Source organism: Entelurus aequoreus, linkage group LG04 (genome assembly GCF_033978785.1).
Source record: "Entelurus aequoreus isolate RoL-2023_Sb linkage group LG04, RoL_Eaeq_v1.1, whole genome shotgun sequence".
In the NCBI taxonomy this organism is placed as follows: domain Eukaryota; kingdom Metazoa; phylum Chordata; class Actinopteri; order Syngnathiformes; family Syngnathidae; genus Entelurus; species Entelurus aequoreus.
Window position 1 is genome coordinate 37,478,485 of NC_084734.1, and position 21,669 is coordinate 37,500,153.

Below are 21,669 nucleotides of genomic sequence, written 5' to 3' on the forward strand. Positions count from 1 at the left end.
TTTTTTCTTTTTACTTTTTTTTTCTTTCCATGATGGCAGGTGAGGCCGTGCCTCCCCTGCCTCTAGTGACGGCACGCCACTGCAGTACACCTACTTTGAGACAAGAGCTATAGTGATGCATGGTTTGTTATGGTTTAAAGTCATATCCAACAATTGCGACAACGACTTTTTATTGTCTATTGAGTTAATTTTTTTAATGATTCCTGCTGGTGGAATGAAAAAAATGTGACTTGGCTCAAAAAAGGTTGAAAAGCACTGACTTACTGGCTGCAGTCACTCTCCTGACCGATAGAGGCGCTGTTCTATTACTTGTGAGACAACAAGCCGAAAGCGAGCCAACAAGGTCAGTGATCAAACATGGCGGCATGCACAATGATGAGGTCCGTGTGGAGCTCATTTACGGCGTTAAACTGTGGCGTTAGCGGCAATTTAAGTGCTATACATAGGATAACAGTACCGCAGTTGACGTCTTTAGTGACCCAGAGGAGAGGACTACGCCAAGGTGAGACTTTTAAACGCAGCGATGTTAGATGTAAACGGCTAATGCTAGCAAGCTAACAGTCTACATGTTTCTAACCTCTTGCTGAACAATATGGATTTTACAAAAGAACGTTATTTATAGCCTAAAAGAACGCTTGGATGATACAAACATAGGTGACGTTTTCCACTGTTTTTTTCTGCAGTCGTGGAAAAGCAAGAGGGTAACACTCTAACTGTAAGTACACACTTTTACTTAAAATGACATCTGTGCATGTCACATCCATTACAATAGTAGTCTTGTTCATTTGGTCTGAAACGGTATATATATATATATATATATTTAGTAATATATATATATATATATATATATATATATACATATATATCTTTGGCAGCTTAGTCACAGATGACCATGCTAATTTACGCTCTTGTGTCAGACACTTATTTCGATTTGATGTTTAATTTTTTATTTAATTTATTTTTTAAAAAATTAAATTTTGTAATGGTACTTTAATTATTATTAATAGTTTTTTTTTTGTTTTTTTTATTTAAATAGTTTTGTCATCCTATTTTAGTCAATTATTAGTAATATATTTTCAGTTTTAATGAGTGTTGTAATTATACAATGCACACATCTAATTATATAATTTTCACATTTGAACTTGAGGCATCACGGTGGGAGAGGAGTTAGTGCGTCTGCCTCACAATACAAAGGTGCTGAGTAGTCTGGGGTTCAATCCCGGGCTCGGGATCTTTCTGTGTGGAGTTTGCATGTTCTCCCCGTGACTGCGTGCGTTCCCTCCGGGTACTCCGGCTTCCTCCCACCTCCAAAGACATGCACCTGTATAGTGTTCTGTGGTTACTATTTGGTTGGCCAACGGTTTACGTTGTATTGCGCACCCTGACGGCAAGTGTGGGAATCGATTCTGAAGTATGAAGTAAAGAGACGTAACTTCGTCACCTCGCCTGGTTATTGACTCCAACCCAGAATATTACACTGCCCATACCTACGCTCCTTCAAAGGCTGTGCTACTGGCTGCAAAGCATTGTACTTTCAAATACAACAATGAGTGGAGAGGAGTGTTGTGTGTATATGTGTAAATACATGAACACTGTGGCGAAGTTGGTAGAGTGGCCGTGCCAGCAATCGGAGGGTTACTGGGGTTCAATCCCCACCTTCTACCATCCTAGTCACGTCCGTTGTGTCCTTGGGCAAGACACTTCACCCTTGCTCCTGGTGGCTGCTGGTTAGCGCCTTGCATGGCAGCTCCCGCCATCAGTGTGTGAATGTGTGTGTGAATGGGTGAATGTGGAAATACTGTCAAAGCGCGTTGAGTACCTTGAAGGTAGAAAAGCGCTATACAAGTGTAACCCATTCATTCAAGTATTTATTTTATTTATATATATAGCTAGAATTCACTGAAAGTGAAGTATTTATTTCATTTTTATATATATACTGTGTGTATATATATATATATATTAGGGCTGCAACTAACGATTAATTTGATAGTCGATTAATCTGTCGATTATTACTTCGATTAATAATCGGATAAAAGAGACAAACTTCATTTCTATCCTTTCCAGTATTTTATTGAAAAAAAACATACTGGCACCATACTTATTTTGATTATTGTTTATCTGCTGTTTGTACATGTTGCAGTTTATAAATAAAGGTTTATTTTTAAAAAAAAAAAAGTTTTTTTTTAAAAAGCCTCTGCGCATAGCATAGATCCAATGAATCGATGACTAAATTAATCGGCAACTATTTTTATAATAGATTTTAATCGATTTAATCGAATAGTTGTTGCAGCCCTAATATATATATATATATAAGAAATACTTGAATTTCAGTGAATTCTAGCTATAAATATACTCCTCCCCCCTTAACACGGTCGAATAAAAAGTAAAAAAAATCCTAACCTCTAACCACAAGGCTACTGAGCAGGTGATACTTATAAGCAAGACAACACAGCGTAAGACTGCCAAACGTTGATATGACAAAGCAAATCATTTGAAAATGTAATTAGTGGTCCACATCATTATGTATGTATGAATTAAAGGGACAATCTCTGTCAGATTGAAGGGAAAATCCTGGATAATCCAGCTGTGCTGCAACCTCCAAACCCTGCAGCCAAGTGTCCTATTTACAGATGGAACCTGCAAAACAAATACAACTACACGGTAAATAAATATACATCACTCACAAAAGGAAAGTAATTTTCGGCTTTTGTAGTTTCAGTGTTTTTGCGCAACTTTGTATTCGTGGTAATGATTAAATTCTTGGTTTTCTTTTTGTCATGGTCTCTAGGATGTGCTGCTGCTCAGTCAGTTCATCAATTCAGATGGAGGGATGCTGCCCAGAAAAATCACTGGCTTGTGTCTTGAGGAGCATCGCAAGATTGTTGTGTGTGTAAAGATGGCTCACAGAGCAGGTTTGTTACCGTTTGTTTACAATTAAAACCTTGTTTTGACATCAAGTAAACAAATTGACCATTTTTGTTGTGGTCCCAGGTCTGCTTCCTGACCACAGGCCCATACTTCCAGAGGGCCATGTCCCAAAGCCCAAGCCACAACTCAACAGGTGATGTGTTTATTGTTGGTCTCTCAAATGATAGCTTTTTTAAATCAGATTAATTACATTTTGGAATTTGGACTACTCACACAGGTTATTACTCGCTTGCATAATTACAATTAATTTAAGAAAATATCTCTATTTGTACACAAATGCAATTTTATTGTCAGAGTGTCACCCAGGAACGTTTTTAAGCAATTGAATGCATGTCATTTATTTTCACAAATCATGGCAACAGTTTATCCAAAGTTCTTTCAGGCGGTTTTTTAGAGGGAAATTTGCCAGCGAATACACCAGTCCATCTCCTCGCTCTTTTTTGCACTGACTTATACATTGATCTGATCACTGACTGTGTAAGTGTTATGGTAAAATAGCTTGTGATGTCAAAATAAATTGCATTATTAATCTAAGTGTGTACAGGATTTAATGTGATTATTTTTTGTGATTAAACACATTAGTTACCTCGTTTATTTTGACAGCGTTAGTTTAGTATTTTAAACTGTTTTTTGCCATTGCCTAAACAAAAGGCTTGTTCTTCTGTTTCTCGTGTGCAGATACCTGACCTGCTGGTCCGTCAAGTCTGTCAAGCCCATTTATAAACGAGGACTGAAGTGGTGCAAGAAGCACATGCAAGTTGGAAGCCCGCTGCTCCAAAACAATGTGCGTTACGGTCCCAAGCCCCTTCATATTAAACAATGAAAGACACTAAGCCTCCCCCAAATTTCTATTTAACTATGTATATATATATAGTACTTATTTTTGTTCATTAAGGTGCGTAACCCTTTCAATGATTCACGAGCGGCCCCACTTAAACCATATTTACTTTTTTTATTGCCAAAAAGCTCTTAGAGTGAACTTAAAGTGACATCATGGAAGGAAAATTAGGTGTTTGAGTTACGTACCAAATAACATTTACCAAATTGTTTTTCAATAACGTATAACATTTGTCACTTTTTAAAGCAGGGGTGTCAAACTGGTTTTCATTGAGGCCCATATAGCAGTTACGGTTGCCCTCAGAGGGCCGCTTTTAACAATAAGTAATATATGAATATACATGTGTACAAACCCTGTTTCCATATGAGTTGGGAAATTGTGTTAGATGTAAATGTAAACGGAATACAATGATTTGCAAATCATTTTCAACCCATATTCAGTTGAATATGCTACAAAGACAACATACCGTAATTTCCGGACTATAAGCCGCTACTTTTTCCCCTCGTTCTGGTCCCTGCGGCTTATACAACAGTGCGGCTTGTTTACGGCCTGTTGTTCTCCGACACTGACGAAGAGGATTTCGGTGGTTTTAGTACGCAGGAGGAAGACGACAACACAATGATTAAAGACTGACTTTTCATATACCGGTAGGCTGGTTATTTTGATAACGTACAGGCGAGCACTTTGTATTACTTTGCACCGTTGTATTATTTGTACTCTGCACGAATGATTGAAAGATTTATTGTTAATAAATGGGACGCTTTGCGTTCCCAAACAGTCATCTCTGTCCCGACAATCCCCACCGTGGTAGCAGGAACCCCTATATACTACGGTAATTACACATCAAAACCCTGTGGCTTATAGTCTGGTGCGGCTTATATATGGAGCAATCTGTATTTTCCCCTAAATTTAGCTGGTGCGGCTTATAGTCCGGAAATTACGGTATTTGATGTTCAAACTGATAAACAATTAGTGTGCAGGCTAATTGGGAACAGGTGGGTGCCATGATTGGGTATAAAAACAGCTTCCCAAAAAATGCTCAGTCTTTCACAAGAAAGGATGGGGTGAGGTACACCCCTTTGTCCACAACTGCGTGAGCAAATAGTCAAACAGTTTAAGAACAACGTTTCTCAAAGTGCAATTGCAAGAAATTTAGGGATTTCAACATCTACGGTCCATAATATCATCAAAAGGTTCAGAGAATCTGGAGAAATCACTCCACGTAAGCGGCATGGCCGGAAACCAACATTGAATGACCGTGACCTTCGATCCCTCAGACGGCACTGTATCAAAAACCGACATCAATCTCTAAAGGATATCACCACATGGGCTCAGGAACACTTCAGAAAACCACTGTCACTAAATACAGTTTGTCGCTACATCTGTAAGTGCAAGTTAAAGCTCTACTATGCAAAGCGAAAGCCATTTATCAACAACATCCAGAAACGCCACCGGCTTCTCTGGGCCCGAGATCATCTAAGATGGACTCATGCAAAGTGGAAAAGTGTTCTATGGTCTGACGAGTCCACATTTCAAATTGTTTTTGGAAATATTCGACATTGTGTCATCCGGACCAAAGGGGAAGCAAACCATCCAGACTGTTATCGACGCAAAGTTCAAAAGCCAGCATCTGTGATGGTATTGGGGTGCATTAGTGCCCAAGGCATGGGTAACTTACACATCTGTGAAGGCACCATTAATGCTGACGGGTACATACAGGTTATGGAACAACATATGCTGCCATCTAAGCGCCGTCTTTTTCATGGACGCCCCTGCTTATTTCAGCAAGACAATGCCAAGCCACATTCAGCACGTGTTACAACAGCGTGACGTCGTAAAAAGACCTGTCTCCCATCGAAAATGTGTGGCGCATTATGAAGCGTAAAATACGACAGCGTAGACCCTGGACTGTTGAACGACTGAAGCTCTACATAAAACAAGAATGGGAAAGAATTCCACTTTCAATGCTTCAACAATTAGTTTCCTCAGTTCCCAATCGTTTATTGAGAAAAGGTGATGTAACACAGTGGTGAACATGACCTTTCCCAACTACTTTGGCACGTGTTGCAGCCATGAAATTCTAAGTTGTTTATTTGCAAAAAAAAAAGTTTATGAGTTTGAACATCAAATATCTTGTCTTTGTAGTGCATTCAATTGAATATGGGTTGAAAAGGATTTGCAAATCATTGTATTCCGTTTATATTTACATCTAACACAATTTCCCAACTCATATGGAAACGGGGTTTGTATATATATATATATATATATATATATATATATATATATTATATACATTAACCATATATTTTTTAACATAAGCTGCAAAAAAATATTTACATTTTACTTTAAAAACTGGCAGCTCAGTCACCAGAATTTTACAGTAAAAGCAGTGTTTTTTTTTTACAGCATATAAAAACATTGAATAAATAGAATGGAATTGAAAAACAATACCAGTTTTTAGCGGTAAAATTCAAGCAACAGAACTGCCTTTTTTTTCTACTGTAAAATTGTGTTTTAATGTTGTTGTTTTTTATTGTATTAAGAAAAAAACAGTACCAAAGTTGATTTTACGGTAAAAAAAACTCAGTCGGCGGAATTTAACCGTAAAATCTATTGTCAATTTTACAGTGTACAATTAGTACATAAGTCAAGCAGATATTTAAGTACAGTATTTCTTTATTTTAACAAAAAATATTTTTGTAATTCATGATAATATAATATTTTGATTTTGATGAAATAGGCTCCAGCACCCCCCGCGACCCCGAAAAGGACAAGCGGTAGAAAATGATGGATGGATGGATGAATTTCAAAAAAGTATGCAATTGCATGCAGTACATGATTTTGAACGTCTAAAGCAGGGGTCGGCAACCCGCGGCTCCGGAGCCGCATGCGGCTCTTTGACCACTCTGATGCTGCTCAGCTACATACTTGCCAACCCCCCCGATTTTCCCAGGAGACTTATGGATCTCAGTGTCTCTCATAGATAACTCCCAGGGAAAATATAATCCTATTTACACTCTAATTACTAAATAAAGGGTGTGCCTAATTGCACTGCAGTACTTGTCCTCTATAGCGTTTACAAACAGCGTGCCATCCCGGCCACATGTTGTATGTTTTGTTTTTGCTTGCACACATAGGAGACAGCAAAGCATACTTAGTCATCAGCCACACAGCTTACACTGACGGTAGCCGTATCAAACAACTTTAACATTGTTACGTTACAAATATGCGCCACACTGTGAACCCACACCAAAAAAGAATGAAAAACACATTTCTGGAGAACATCCCACCGTAACACAACATAAACACAACACAACCAATACCCAGAATCCCATGCAGCCCTAACTCTTCCGGTCTACATTATACACCCCGCTACCACCAAATCCCCCCACACATCAACCCCCACCCCTCTCCGTGCGTTGGTTGAGCGGAAGAGTTAGGGCTGCATGGGATTCTGGGTATTGGTACCGTCAGTGTAAGGTGTGTGGCTGCTGAGGTAGTACGCCTTGCTGTCACTTACGTGAGCAAGCTGACACTGCATTCTGAATGTGGTCGAGCAGGTACGCTGTTTGGGCAGGCTGTAGAGGGCGCCAAAAGCAGTGTCATCACACCCTGATTTTCGGGAGTCTCCCGGGAAAAATGAGAGGAAGTATGACGCTATCAAGTGCCATTTTTTCACAACTCGCGGGCCGCACTAACATCAAATTTCCACATTAAAGTGCGTGCCGGTGTGTGTGTCGGAGACCCCTGGTTTACATAGCACAAAGCGTTTAAGCTTTGTATGCGGTGTTTTTCCATTTTAATTTTTTTTGTGGCTCCCATTATTTTCTTTAATTTGTGAAACTTGCCAAAATGGCTCTTTGAGTGGTAAAGGTTGCCGACCCCTGGTCTAAAGGGAAAGAACAAATATATTTAGAAAGAAAAGATTAAGCATTTTATTAACGCATATTATTTCCAGGCTTTCGCGGGCCACATAAAATAATGTGGCGGGCCAGATTTGGCGCCGGGCCTTGAGTCTGAGACTGTGCTTTAAAATAGACATATTTTAAAGCATGAAGGGTAGGTCCAAGTTCTTGGTTCCGTATCCAATATAGCCAAATCCGTGCAGCGGTGTCATGGGTACGTGGTAGAAGGTCAGGCCCAACCACAGCAGGCTGCGGATCACACACACTTTGTTGGCACCTTCAAACTGGAGACTCCATGATCCTATACATGCACACAAGGATTTTAACAGTGCCAACTCCTTATAGATACAGCAGTTTTTCTTGTGTTACCTTTTGGAATGTCCTCACTCAGTGGATCTAGGAAGTCTAAGGCAGGGTTCAACTCAGCCATCTCCAGGAGGGACTTCTTTTTCAGGGTCTTAGGTTGAGCAAAATGAAGAAAGTGTTCTAGTTTCCCGGCTTGAGAGTAAGAAAGTCCTATGGGACACATCACATTTATTTTCAAGTAAATGTTCATGTATGTGGTCAAAAAAAAGTGAGACAGTCACCGCCAAAGCTACGGTTGATATGGACCACTCCGTGCGTGCTGGTGATGAAGGCACCTCGTGGTACCACAGACGCTTCCTCGTTGATGAGGTGAACCGTCACAGCGAGTCTGGTTTCCTCTGTCACTTTGTTCTAAACATACCAAAAGAAACCAAAATCGCATGAACATCTATAGGTTCATCTGAAGAAGAGGGGCGTTCACAAGCCTTGTAATCTATCCATCCATTTTCTACCGCTTGTCCCTTTTGGGGTCGCGGGGGGGCTCGCTGGAGCCTATCTCAGCTACAATCGGGCGAAAGGCGGGGTACACCCTGGACAAGTCGCCACCTCATCACAGGCCTTGTAATCCTTGACATGTTAGGAGCACCACTGCAAGGAAGCTCGAGAAGGTCTTGGGTGATCATACTCACTGTCGACTCTTCGGCCGTGCCGTCAAGTCTGTCTCCCTGCTTTGGTTCGTACACAAAAGACGGGTCACCTTCGAATCGGCCCTTCGCCGTTTTGGAGACGTCCTCAATCATTGCCGTTGTGGTGGTGGGGATTAGGAACCAGTCAATGCAGTTGAAGCTGGCGACCCCAACATCGTAATAGAGAATAATTATAGCATCAGTAAAGTTCTGTTGATCTGCATTGTAGGCTTCTTTCTATTGTGTTTATTTTCACAAATATTTTGTGTTGTTACATTATATTATTTTAACATATTCGGGTAATAGGAGGGCAAAACTATTTGAATGAGAGCCAGTAAGTAGTTTTTGCTGTTTTTAGTTAAGGGAATAATGTATTGTTTTTTTATACTGTTGTATATTAGTAAACAGTAACTAAATACGTTTGTTGCTAAAACATGGACTAAAATATTTGTCATAGTTTTAATTAAAGGTAAAATCACAAAAAAATCAAATGTGTTTTACTTGATTATACTGAAATGTGCCTTATGGACACACCCGAAGGAAGGTTTACCTGTAGAAATGCTGCGTGTCCTTCAGCTCATCATCCCTCCTCCCTTGAGCGATAAAGTAATGCTCTTTTAATCCGAGTATTTTGCCCCAAAACAGCACCCGGTTGAATTTGTAGTTCTTCTTCACGATAATCAGAGAAGTTTGCAGAGCTGCCCTTTGCTCAGAGTTCAAAATGCACCCGCTGCCAGCAACCAGCTCCAGCGAGTAGGATAACGAACTGGCGTCCATGATGGTTTAACGTAAATAGCAACCCTACAGTGTTGCTGTCAATTAGTTTGCTAGCTAACACAAGCCAACACTTCCGGACATTCCTTTCGGTCACCTTAATATCAATAAACCGAGTCGTCACACATTCCTATAATTTACTTCGTCTTTTGCGTCGTTGTTGTCTGGTTTCTACTTGTCGATGAACTCATTGAGCGTCATTTGTACGCGTACTTCCTGGTTGCTATAACAACGTTTAAACAAAGCATTTGATTGGTAGGCGCGTGTCAGCTACACCTGACGTCACGTCAGAACTGGTAAATATTAAAAATGGCGCCCATAGAAGCGTTGCACGAATTAAAAGGTAAGTAAACCTCAACTACACACTGTAAATTAGCGTTCGGCTTTCATTCCCATGTACATTAAAACGTCCAGAAGGTGCTATTCAACTATTGTTCCCAGAAAGTAACTGTTAAGGGCCAGGGCTGGTGTTTTGAGAAAATGTGCGACCCGTAAAAAAAAAAAATGCTACCTAACGTCACTGAGCATGCGCACGCATGCGCATCAACGCTAAAGGTTTCCTTAAAAAAATAACCATTGCAATTAAGGTAAAAAAAAATTGTTCCTATATTGTGGTTATTTTTAGAAAACTAACCAAAAAAAAAACCAGTGTAAATATTGATTAACCTGAAATGCATGGCTGGCTGTATGCCGGTGACATAATCCATGTCAACAATGAGTATTTGGACAACCTCATATATGAATGATAATAAAAACTACAAAAGCACTTGTTCGAGGACCTATTCTGTATATTTTCTGCAAATTTCATCAAAATCTGTCCATTACTATTGTTGCTAACTATCGGATAATGCAACTGGTTACAATTTTTTAAATTAACTTTTCCCTTTATCAGTCTTATTTTGTATATTCCAAAAAAACAGCGTCCTCTATTAGACATTTGATTTTGGTCTATTTATTTTATTGGTTACAGGAGTGCTCTGTTTTTTTTGAAGGACCCTCTGCGAGCTATTTAAAGCTAGTCAAAGATACATTTTATGACCATGAGTTGATTAACGTTGACCCCGACTTAAACAAGTTGAAAAAGTTATTCGGGTGCTACCATTTAGTGGTCAGTTGTACGGAATATGTACTGTACTGTATAAACTGTACTGTTTCATAGAATGTATTCTCTTCCTTTGCAATCTACTAATAAGTTTAAATCAATCCAAAAAAACGCACTCTAGTCTTATTAGGAATCTGCTGCAAAAATGTGAGTCTCACAAGTGTTTTAACTGAATTTGCGAACCAAAAGTTGAATAGCCCAAATGATTAAAAAAAACAGATGACCTAGAATGCAACCTTGAGGAAGACAAGTATAACTAAAGATGTTGAACACATGACTACTGACTGCATCTGAAGTAAACAATTGCTACAGCAACACCTTAGTTCGGGGGTCAGCAACCTGCGGCTCTTTAGCACCGCCCTAGTGGCTCCCTGGACCTCTTTCAGAGATTTGTGAAAATGGAAAAAGATTAATATAATGAATATAAAGATTAATATATTTTCCGTGGGAGAATAGACATGACACAAACCTCCCTAATTGTTAAAAATCCCATTGTTTATATTAAACATGCTTAACTAATGAGAGTATTAGGCAAGCACCGTTTTGTCCTACTAATTTCAGCGATCCTTGAACTCATCGTAGTTGGTTTACATGTACAACTTTCTCAGATGCTGCCACAGAAAGACGTGTTTTATGCCACTCCTTCTTTGTCTAATTTTGTCCACCAAACGTTTTATGCGGCGCGTGAATGCACAAGGGTGAGCTTTGTTGATTTTATTGACTTGTTGGAGTGTTAATCAGGCATATATGGTCAGTGCATGACTGCAAGCTAATCGATGCTAACATGCTATTTAGACTAGCTGTATGTACATATTGCATCATTATGCCTTGTTTGTAGGTATATTTGAGCTCATTTAAATTCCTTTACTTATGTCCTCTGTGTATTTAATTTATATTTGTATGTCTCATGACTAGGGATGATACTCGAAACCGGTTTTCCCGGTTGTTCGATAAGAAAAGAACCGAGTCCTCGGACTCGAATCCCTTTTTGAGAACCGGTACCCGTTATCGAGACCACTATAGTAAAGAAAATAGTTGGTTCTTTATTCGAATCCCTCGGAACGAATCCCGTCCCGACCAGAAATGCTCCGCGTGACATAACAAGAAATGGCGTCACGTAGCTCAGCCATTAGGCGCAGATAGCGAAAGCAGGAAAAAAATGGACGGGAAAAAGCGCTCCAAGGTGTAATAAAGTTCAAAACAAAAGGTATAATCCAATGAATAACTTTACTGAGAGATTTGAGCAGGGTACAAACACATGAACACTTTTATGACCAACCGGAAACATAGCAACCAGGCTAGCAACGCACCTCGTTTACGGTAGCTGTCGCAACGTTCTTAAAGCAACCGCAGCACATACATATATATACAACATATATCTCCCTTTTTTAACTTTTGTTTTTCTTTCCTTGTAAACAAAACAAAATCACACTGTATATGTGTTGTCTGTCTAATTATAAATAATGCAGACAAGGCGTGTTGGCTGAGTTCTTGACGTTTACTTTCACGGGTGACGACATGCAACACTTTTCGGGGCTACCGCGCATGCGCGTCACTCCCGTTGCATGCTGGGTAGTGTAGTTGTTACATTCCCTAGCTCATCACATTAAGATTAAGATTAAAGTACCAATGATTGTCACACACACACTAGATGTGGTGAAATTTGTCCTCTGCATTTGTCCCATCCCCTTGGGGAGCGGTGGGCAGCAGCGGCGCCGCGCCCGGGAATCATTTTGGTGATTTAACCCCCAACTCCAATCCTCTGTTGCTGAATACCATCTTAAATAATGTTAACTCAATAAAGTGTATTTCTTTTTTTAGCTTTAACTTTTCATTTTTTAGCATTGTAACCACATTTGCAAACAACTTTTCTCTTCATAGAATTTTCTTTCAATAAAGAAATAAAGTGCAAAAATGTCAAAGCATCATAACAAACAGTTACCGGTATGTCAAATAGCAGCAGAAGTGCACTTTTTGGAGAGCTGTATTATTTTCAGTTTTGTGCCCAAGGGACTGATTTTATTTAACACTATTATTATTTATACACCTATAGTGATCACAGAGACAGGTTGTTTTCCTGTTACTGTATATATTTGTTTTTATGAAAAATCCCACTTAATATACTTTGGGTAACAACAGTCAATATTTATTTTTTTTATTTTATTTTTTTTAGGGGGGTAACAGTCAATATTTATTTATTTTTTAGATTAAATTGTTTTCTAATATAATAAAAGTGAGCTTTTGTTAAACCAAATATTGTGTGTTTTTTTCCATGTACAACAACCTATCTGGACTCGATAAGAGAATCGATAAGGAATCGGTTCGATAAGAGGATTCGATAATAGACTCGAACTCGATAATTTCTTATCAAACATCATCCCTACTCATGACACATTATCTGTATGTAATATTAGCTGCATTTCTCATAGTGTTTTGTGTGCCATGTTGTTCCAGACCACAGCAAATGTTACCCAGCTTGCAAAGATTGTAATAAATCCATTAGAAGACAGCCTGCGGTTTCCTTTAACTTGGACACACACATCTAAACCTTTGGCCATTCTGAGACAGTAATTTCCAGAAGTTATTTCTTCCTGTGAGAAGCCTCCATTTTACTAATGATTTTCAATGTTGCAAAAATGTGTAGAATAAAAATTAGAATACAACATTTCTGTCAACGAAGATTTGCGTCAGCCTTTGATGGTAGGCTAATATAACTAATATAGACACTTACGTCATGTGTTGCCTTCATTATAACACTTACATAAGTCTTATAATTTTTTGCGGCTCCAGACAGATTTTTTAATTTAATTTTTGGTCCAATATGGCTCTTACAACATTTTGGGTTGCCGACCTCTGCCTTAGTTAAATAAATCACATTACGAAGAAAAAGTGTAACTGCCAAAAAGGAGAGGACTGCCTTGAGAAACACATCAGTTATGTAAATCACAAGTTTGTTAGCAAGGTTCAAATGTCAATGCAAGGATGTGTCAGTGTGTTTCCAGTGGTCCAAGTTCCTTTATACAACAGGAGCACTCCAGTGTTTTTAGGAATTGGCTGCAAACATGTTTGTCTCTCAAGTTTTGAACTGAACTGGTGTAATTCTCCAGCCGGATTTGGCTCCGGGCCGTTAGTTGAATAGCCCTGTCATACATACTGTAGGTGATTGAGATCAAGACAGCAGGTTGGTCATTTGACCCATGACAACGCCACTGGTTGGCTGTTTCAAACACAGCACGTGACAGACCTACATCCAATTAGACACAGTTTTGCAGGTGCTCTGATGAAGGCTAATGTTAAGCAGAATCGTCAAGCAGGTGTTTGTTTTCAATCATTATTCATGATGTTTGTTTTGAAATCAAACCAAAATGATATCCCCTGAGTGACAACAACATGTCAGGTTAGTAAGTACACAGGAGGATTCACATACACAAGCAGGTAGCCTGGTTTATTGTAAATCCATATAAATACAACCTGTGTAATTTCAACGAAAACAGGGAATCATTTTTGTTTTACATGAGATAAAAAACTTTATACATCTTATATTGTAGATTCTGTGTGGTGGATGAGGAAGATGGAGGCCTGCACACGCATGCTAGCAACACTTTTTCAGCATCTATGGTAAGTCCTCTTGTAATATTTTTCCCATAGGGCTCGAAAGGGCCTGTGATTTTGCAGTGCATTGTGGGTGCCGGCCTGCCAAGTAACCATTTTTGCTGGATTACCTAGGATTGGTTTACATGTACGTACTATTCACGCGGGAATAAAATAGAGTAGATCTTTATTGTCATTGTACATTGTACAACGAAATTGCAAGCAAACCCATTAGTACAAATTTATAGATGAAACATAAAAACATAAGAACATTGGTACTAAGATAAAAATAAATAAATATTTAAAATAAAAAAAAATTGAACGTGTGAGATGTAATGTGAGAGAGCAACAACTGTGTTAAAATGGATCATACAAAATAAAAAAAAATCAAGGGACCGCACTGAGACAAACTGTACTATATTCTATAGGCTCACTACCTCGCAAAATTAAGTTACAGTACATTCGGAAAGAATTCACAGTGCTTCACTTTTTCCACATTTTGTTATTTTACAGCTTTTTTCCAAAATGGAATAGACCAAAATTTTCCTCAAAATTTTACAGACAATATTCCATAATGAAAATGTGAAAAAGTATGTTTTTATTTTTTGTAATTTCACAAATGTATTAAAAAAATAAAATAAAATAAATAATCACATGTACATAAGTATTCACAGCCTCTGCTCTATACTTTGTTGATGCACCTTTGGCAGCAATTATGGCCTCAAGTCTTTTTTTGAATACGATGCCACAAGCTCGGCACACCTATCTTTGGGCAGCTTCGCCCATTCCTCTTTGCAGCACCTCTAAAGCGCCATCAGATTGGATTGGAAGAGTTGGTTTTCATCCAGGATGTCTCTGTATATTGTTGCATTCATCTTAGTCTAGTCAGAGATGTGACCAAGAACCCGATAGTCACTGTCAGAGCTATAGCATTCCTCTGTGGAGAGAGGAGAATTTAACAGAAGGACAGCCATCTCAGAGACATCCTGGATGAAAGCCAACCCTTCACATTCAACCCGATGGAGCTTAAGAGGTACTGCATACAGTAGAGGAATGGGCAAGAGGAATGAGCGAAACTGCCCAAAGATAGGTGTGCCAAGCTTGTGGCATTGTATTCAAAAAGACTTGAGGCTGTAATTGCTGCCAAAGGTGGATAAACAAAGTATTGAGCAAAGGCTGTTAATACTTACGTACATGTGATTATTTAAAAACATTTTTTTAAATACATTTGCTTTTTTTTTTTTAAGAAAACCCTTTTCACATTGTCATTATGTGGTATTGTGTGTAGAATTTGAGGATGAAAATAAATGTATTCCATCATGGAATAAGGCTGTAACATAACAAAATGTGGAAAAAGTGAAGCGCTGTGAATACGTTCCAGATGCACTGTAAATTGGTAGAATTGATCCATATTAGCACGTCCAGCAGACAAGAGCTTCTCAGTAAGTTGCCGCCATTGTCAAAGCCAAACATGTACATATGTCGTCAACAGAGTCAATTTTTATACCGGTGAAGAATTTTAGAATGCAAAGTCTGTTAAGGCTCCTTGTCCGCAATTTAAATTGTGCATAATCTGCGGATGTCATCTTTTATGTGTTCGAGATTAAGTGAGGGTGCCCAGCCTCATTACATAAGCAGGTTTCTCTGGAAAAATAAGCCCAATATTATCTTTAAAAAAGTTGATTACTGCGCTACTTCTCTGAAAATAATACTCATTCATTTTTGTGCCTATCCAAAACTAAAAGTAAACAGACAAGGTGTTTTTTTTCCAAAATACTGTATGTTGTTTGTAGCCCACAGCTAGCTTGGCTAATGCTAACAGCCTTTTTTTTTTTTGATTGATTGAAACTTTTATTAGTAGATTGCACAGTTCAGGACATATTCCGTACAATTGACCACTAAATGGTAACACCCGAATACGTTTTTCAACTTGTTTAAGCAGGGTCCTACTAAATGATACGTGTGAAATTAAAACATGTTTTGATTCAAACTAAGAAGTGTACTTGGCGTTAAAAGTCATGTTTGATCGTCTCACGGCTGCTGCACAGGCTATTTGCCCTTTCTTTTTTAGTTTCATAAGCCCGACTTCCTTCGGCTTTGTTTTCACGCTGGAAATGAGAAAAATCTCACTAAATAATTTTTTTCCTGACCATGATTGTGGCAGTTAATGATGCTGCACATCAACGCCATGTTTTGAACTTGTTAAGGAAAAAAACAAAACTCAAGCACAGTCTTGTTTTCAGCAATGTAAATACGCTATTCAGAGTCCAGCAAGACCCACAATGCAATGCGTTTCCACGTCACATTTTCAAACCCTATAGAACCAATGTTAGGAATTTAAGATTTTGTTTTCATTTGCTGTGGTCCTAAGCATATGAGCTAGTCTAGTTTGTGTGTGCTAGTGAACTACTCCACAAGAAAGCTTTGTTAGTAGACCAGCAGTTGTGAATTTGTGTTGTTTAGTGAATTTACCCGTCTTCAAGTTAATGACCACAATGTGTGTGAGTACAATGGGCCGCCAACATTTGAAATGGCAGACTATCTACACCAGCAGTGTCAAACTCACTTGAAGATCAGGGGCCACATGAAATAAAATCTATTCCTGCACGCGCCGGCCTGGTAAAATCATGGCATCAAAACGTCAAAATAAAAACAACTTCAGATTGTTTTCGTTGTCTTACTTTGGCCAAAAATAGAACAAGCGCAATTGTGAAAATGTATACATTACAAATAACCTTCTAGGCAAAGCACTTCAAGTTAGTTGAAAATTCTGAGGAATAAATGGTGCAGTTTCAAAAACACCATGAAGAACACAAAGAACTAAGACTTTGTCTCAGTGTTTGTAAAAAAAACAATTAAACTTTAAGCACTTCCTGTTCAGCATTCTCATCTTGGCAGTTCACCGTTGAAGATGTGTTTGGAAAAATACTCAAACAGCCGCAATTGGTAACATCCACAACTGCCACAACACATCCATTCATCTTCAATCAAATATTGCAATTAAAATATAAATACAACAATTATAAAAATGGCACCATGGCCGAAATCAAGGTAACATAACTACAAACTTAACCCATGTAAACATAGATTTAAGCATAAACTAAAATGGAACAAAAAACAAATGTAGAAACTAGGGCTGCAACTAACAATTAATTTGATAATCGATTAATCTGTCAATTATTACTTCGATTAATAATCGGATAAAATAGACAAACTACATTTCTATCCTTTCCAGTATTTTTTTGAAAAAACAAACAGCATACTGGCACCATACTTATTTTGATTATTGTTTTCTCAGCTGTTTGTACATGTTGCAGTTTATAAATAAAGGTTTTCAAAAAAATAAAAATTGCTCTGCGCATGCGCGTAGAATAGATCCAACGAATCAATGACTAAATCAATCGCCAACTATTTTTATAATCGATTTAATCGATTAGTTGTTGCAGCCCTAGTAGAAACACATATTTTTACAATGGAGTTTAGGGTGCGCATCAACTAATTGCAAGCACTGCACGGAACTCTTAACTACAAAGATAATGGCCAAGTTGACTTAAGTCTTTGCATCTTACCGTTTTGTTGTTTTATCCATAGAGTGGATTATTTACAATGAATGAAGGTATTGTGCGTGGATACTGCCGCCATCTGCTGCCAGTCACCAAAGGAGCAGATGATTGCTTGCACCTATTTTAATTGGAGTAGCGGCAGCCAATCCAGAGGGCGCTTAAAGTCAGCTGACACGTCCTCCTTGTGGTTAGTGTCCGCCCTGAGATCGGTAGGTTGTGAGTTCAAACCCCGGCCAAGTCATACCAAAGACTATAAAAATGGGATCCATTACCTCACTGCTTGACACTCCGCATCAAGGGTTGGAATTGGGGGTTAAATCACCAAAAATGATTCCCGGGCGTGGCCACCGCTGCTGCTCACTGCTCCCCTCACCTCCCAGGGGATGCTCAAGGGTGATGGGTCATATGCAAAAAATAATTTCGCCACACCTAGTGTGTGTGACAATCATTGGTACTTTAACTTTTTTAACGTAACTCTTTAAACAGTGTCATGTATGACGTGGGTTACACTTGAATTGATATTGCGACATCCAGTGGACACATTTAGAACAGCATTTCCTTTCATTAAAACAATTACACCTAATTTTTATATTTAGCAAACTGATCGTGCAGGCCGTGTGCCGGATTAAACCTGTTCACAGGCCTGATTTGGCCAGTGGGCTGTACGTTTTACACCCCTAATTTACCCATTTATGCCAACTAAAATGTATTAAAGACTTAGTAACCTGTAAAAGCAGCTTAAACATCATTTGGTAGCTGCACGGTCTCCTCATGGAGAGAAAAACATGTCTTATTGAAACGTTGACCTCAGATCACCTACATTAACTATACTGTATGTAACGAGGTCGGAACCGGGAGGACACCTCTCCATCAATCAGCTATCTTAAATAGGCTATAAAATATCTTTGGTGCATGAGAAACATCTAAAGCTACTTTTAGTAGTGAGTGTAGATTACACATAAATACGCATTATATAGACATTTGTTGACCACTGACCGAAGAAATAATAAACTAAGCTAAACATTTCAACTTGTAACAGCAGCTTAAGCATAATTTGGATGCCGAACTGACACTGTAATAATGACCCCAGATCACATACTTTAACAATGGGCCAGGCAAGTCAGCCGAGTTCTGTGTAAACATCAGCTTTACAGATGCCATGTCTGCTCTTTAGGTGGTGTCAGTGAATAGTAAAGGTAGGGGTTCTGTCAGGTCTATTAGATTCTATTAATATTCTTTAAGGACCTTTCTCTCAAGAACAAATGCCTTTTCCCTGATAATGAATTTGAAATGCCTATTCATTTCCATGCCAGCCTCTTCCCAAGCCTCGGCTGCAATTGTCCAAACAAAAGGGCCTCAGTCTGGAGTCACATGCTTCATCAGCAGTGGTGATTTCAGCTGCTTGGCCCTCTGCCCGCCAAGCTAACGTGGAAAAAGGAGCCTGAGTGGGGTGACTTCTTTCTACAGAAGCACCGCCCACACACTTTGAGCGCAAGATGGCACCTCATTAGAGCTGGCAGGCTACACGGAAGCTGGGTTCTAGTGACCGCCACGCACTTCTCAGTCCAGAACGGGAGGAAGACTTTAGAATCCGAATCAGTTGCAGCCACCAAGGAGGCTCGGCCATCCGGTGTTGCCACGACACTAATCCTGCTAGGACAAAAGGCGTGAGCGTCACAGAGCATGTTGCTGCCAGATGCTCTCATTAGCTGGCAAATCATAGGTTACATTCATCGAATTTGGCGTGAAACATTACCACGACATTCCTTAAATTTCCATTTGATACACTTAATTTAAATGTTGTCACAACCTGTCGTGTCAGGTCTGACATGTTCTTGTGTTTCCTTACTTTCTGTAAGTGTTTCCTGTCCAGCGCCCTTATTTCTGTTAACTTCCTGTCTGGTTTCACCACTTTTGCTGTTTCCCTCACCTGTTCATGATTGGCATCCTGCGTACACCTGTTCATGATTGCCAATCAGACTTCTTTATAACCCAGCCTGCCCTGCAGTCAGGGCTGGAAGATTGCCCTTGTTGAGTACAATGTTACATGTTTAGCTGAAGGCCTTGTGTTAAACAATGTAATACTTGTCTTACCCGCAATATCGCCCTCCTGTCTCTTGGGGTCACAACTACCGCAGCAATGCGTGAGCATGACACGTCATCTGTGTCGTGGCTCTTCTTGGCTGGAATTTGAATCGTTTGCCAAATGAGTCACAAAGGCCGTACGACTGGCACACACGGTTCTGGATTCATGCCTTGAGAGAGTTTGTCCTCATTGTGACCCATATATTTTCATGCAGAACTTCTACAATCGTATCACTCTTTTCCCAAGTTCATTAAGTCCAGCACAGCCAAGTGGTGTCTGTATGGTGCGCGACATGTTGCCGTTTCGATGACTGGACTAAACTGGATCCCATTCCCAGGCATAATTCTACATTTTTTACCTCAAAAGCTCCCTTTTCATGTCACCCACTAATCATGTATTTTGTGCTAATTAGCACAGCCAAGAAGCTTTACATGACAACACCAGCTCAAGACCTGAAAAGATCTTGAGATCAGGTGAGGGGGTGGAGCTACTGGTAGTATTGTTGTCAAGTGTAGACATATACCAAGGTCAAGTTCCCTTTTAAATCCTCCAACCATGTCTGCTTTCACTTGTCTGCTGCGACTCGACAGCACCCTCTGTTGACAAACAATGCTCATTACTTCAAATGTTTGTATTTTGTGAATGCATGGATTTTGTCCAACACAAGTTTCATCAGTGACATCATTACTTCAAAATAAAAACCTTGGACATGATGGCTAATACAACAGCGCGAGATAACTACAGTAGGCACTTGTTGGTTAATAATGAACAGGCTTCATTCAATGTGTAAATAAAACAAAAAGTGCAAAATCAATTACTAAAGGGGAACTGCACTTTTTCTTGGAAGTTTGCCTATCATTCACAATCATTATGAAGGACATGATGATGGATGTTATTTTTTTGCATTCTAAATATTAAATAAATGCAATCAAAAGTCCACTTACAATGGAGCTTATGTCAGCCGCTCTATTCTGCCTATAACGCCCTAAAACATCCAAACACCTCCATTGAGGTTTTATATACATGATGTAAGTATATATGTAATGTAGTACTGGGCACATTTATAATAACATTTAATATTGATGTATTTTGATAATTTTAAGCATACGCGGCACAATAATTTAAAAAACGTATCACGTTTTTTTCTTCTTCATCATTGATCACTACAGATATCATGAGAGCCAACAAACGTAATAAAACATGACTTACTGTACAAGGTATGCTATCATTAGGATGCTGACTGATAGAATCTTGTTACATTCCCGTTTAGACGAAGGAGGACCATAATCCCCACAAAGACATGGGGGGGGAGCATCTTTTCGTGCCGTTCTCGCCATTTCCGGGTCCTAAATGGCTGTCAAAGTGTACCAACTTATCGGAATACGTCCTCAGACTTCTTCTGTCCAGGTGAGATGCATGATTTATGATATACAATAAAATTCCATCCAGGGAGAAAGGAAGCAAGGAAACACCTCGCCAGTCGATCATGTTGAATTTGTACACAGGCCTGTGATCACAGCGCCATTACAAATAGTTTGTCTGCATTAGCGCTTATAATAACAATATTACTAATACTTGGTTAATATTCAAATCCCGAAATGTAAATTGAGTATTGTTGGCGGTTTTTGAATGGTTATTTATTGGATTTTATGGGCGAAATAGAGAACCTCCCTTTGGCTCCGCCGGAAGCAGACTTTTATTTACAAGTTAGAAAATTCCCCCAAAAAAGTGCAGTTCCACCTAAAGTCTTAAGCGCAATCCTTCACAGGGTTTTTTGGCATCACTGCGTATTTTGTTCTTATGCAACATCCATCCATCCATTTTCTACCGATTGTCCCTCTCAACATGACTTTCATTATTCCACAAGAAATGACAAAAAGCATACTAGCA

At 39.1% G+C, this 21,669-nt stretch overlaps 3 protein-coding genes and 1 long non-coding RNA gene across 5 annotated transcripts in view; 2 read left to right on the forward strand and 2 right to left on the reverse strand.

Annotated features, from left to right (window-relative positions):
- The first annotated feature begins 311 nt into the window (after positions 1–311).
- Positions 312–4,903, forward strand: mrps18a (mitochondrial ribosomal protein S18A). The gene is made up of 6 exons (XM_062043535.1): positions 312–502; positions 684–715; positions 2,557–2,661; positions 2,789–2,912; positions 2,992–3,061; positions 3,607–4,903. Exons 1-6 carry the CDS (start codon positions 358–360, stop codon positions 3,749–3,751), a joined length of 621 nt encoding a protein of 206 aa, XP_061899519.1. The 5' UTR covers positions 312–357; the 3' UTR covers positions 3,752–4,903.
- A 2,294-nt stretch (positions 4,904–7,197) lies between these two features.
- The window catches only part of LOC133648554 (uncharacterized), an 18,312-nt gene continuing 3,840 nt past the window's right edge, over positions 7,198–21,669 (forward strand). Inside the window, exons 1-2 of the long non-coding RNA XR_009825888.1 lie at positions 7,198–9,780; positions 14,088–14,157. This is a non-coding gene — a long non-coding RNA (uncharacterized LOC133648554). The remainder of the gene's footprint in view (positions 9,781–14,087; positions 14,158–21,669) is intronic.
- Positions 7,507–9,899, reverse strand: rsph9 (radial spoke head component 9). 2 transcript variants are annotated; one of them, XM_062044756.1, is made up of 5 exons: positions 9,214–9,893; positions 8,667–8,823; positions 8,259–8,388; positions 8,041–8,187; positions 7,507–7,972 (listed from the first exon to the last, which is right to left on the reverse strand). In XM_062044756.1, the coding sequence occupies exons 1-5, from the start codon at positions 9,438–9,440 to the stop codon at positions 7,812–7,814; spliced, it is 822 nt and encodes a 273-aa protein (XP_061900740.1). In that variant the 5' UTR covers positions 9,441–9,893; the 3' UTR covers positions 7,507–7,811. The 2 variants fall into 2 exon arrangements, with proteins under 2 accessions (XP_061900740.1, XP_061900741.1); XM_062044757.1 differs by having other exon boundaries at positions 7,783–7,920; positions 9,214–9,899.
- Positions 20,402–21,669, reverse strand: part of tmem63a (transmembrane protein 63A) — a 24,681-nt gene continuing 23,413 nt past the window's right edge. Inside the window, exon 23 of the mRNA XM_062044754.1 lies at positions 20,402–21,669. This exon is cut by the window's right edge and continues 333 nt beyond it. The gene's annotated coding sequence lies outside the window, so the exon portion shown is untranslated.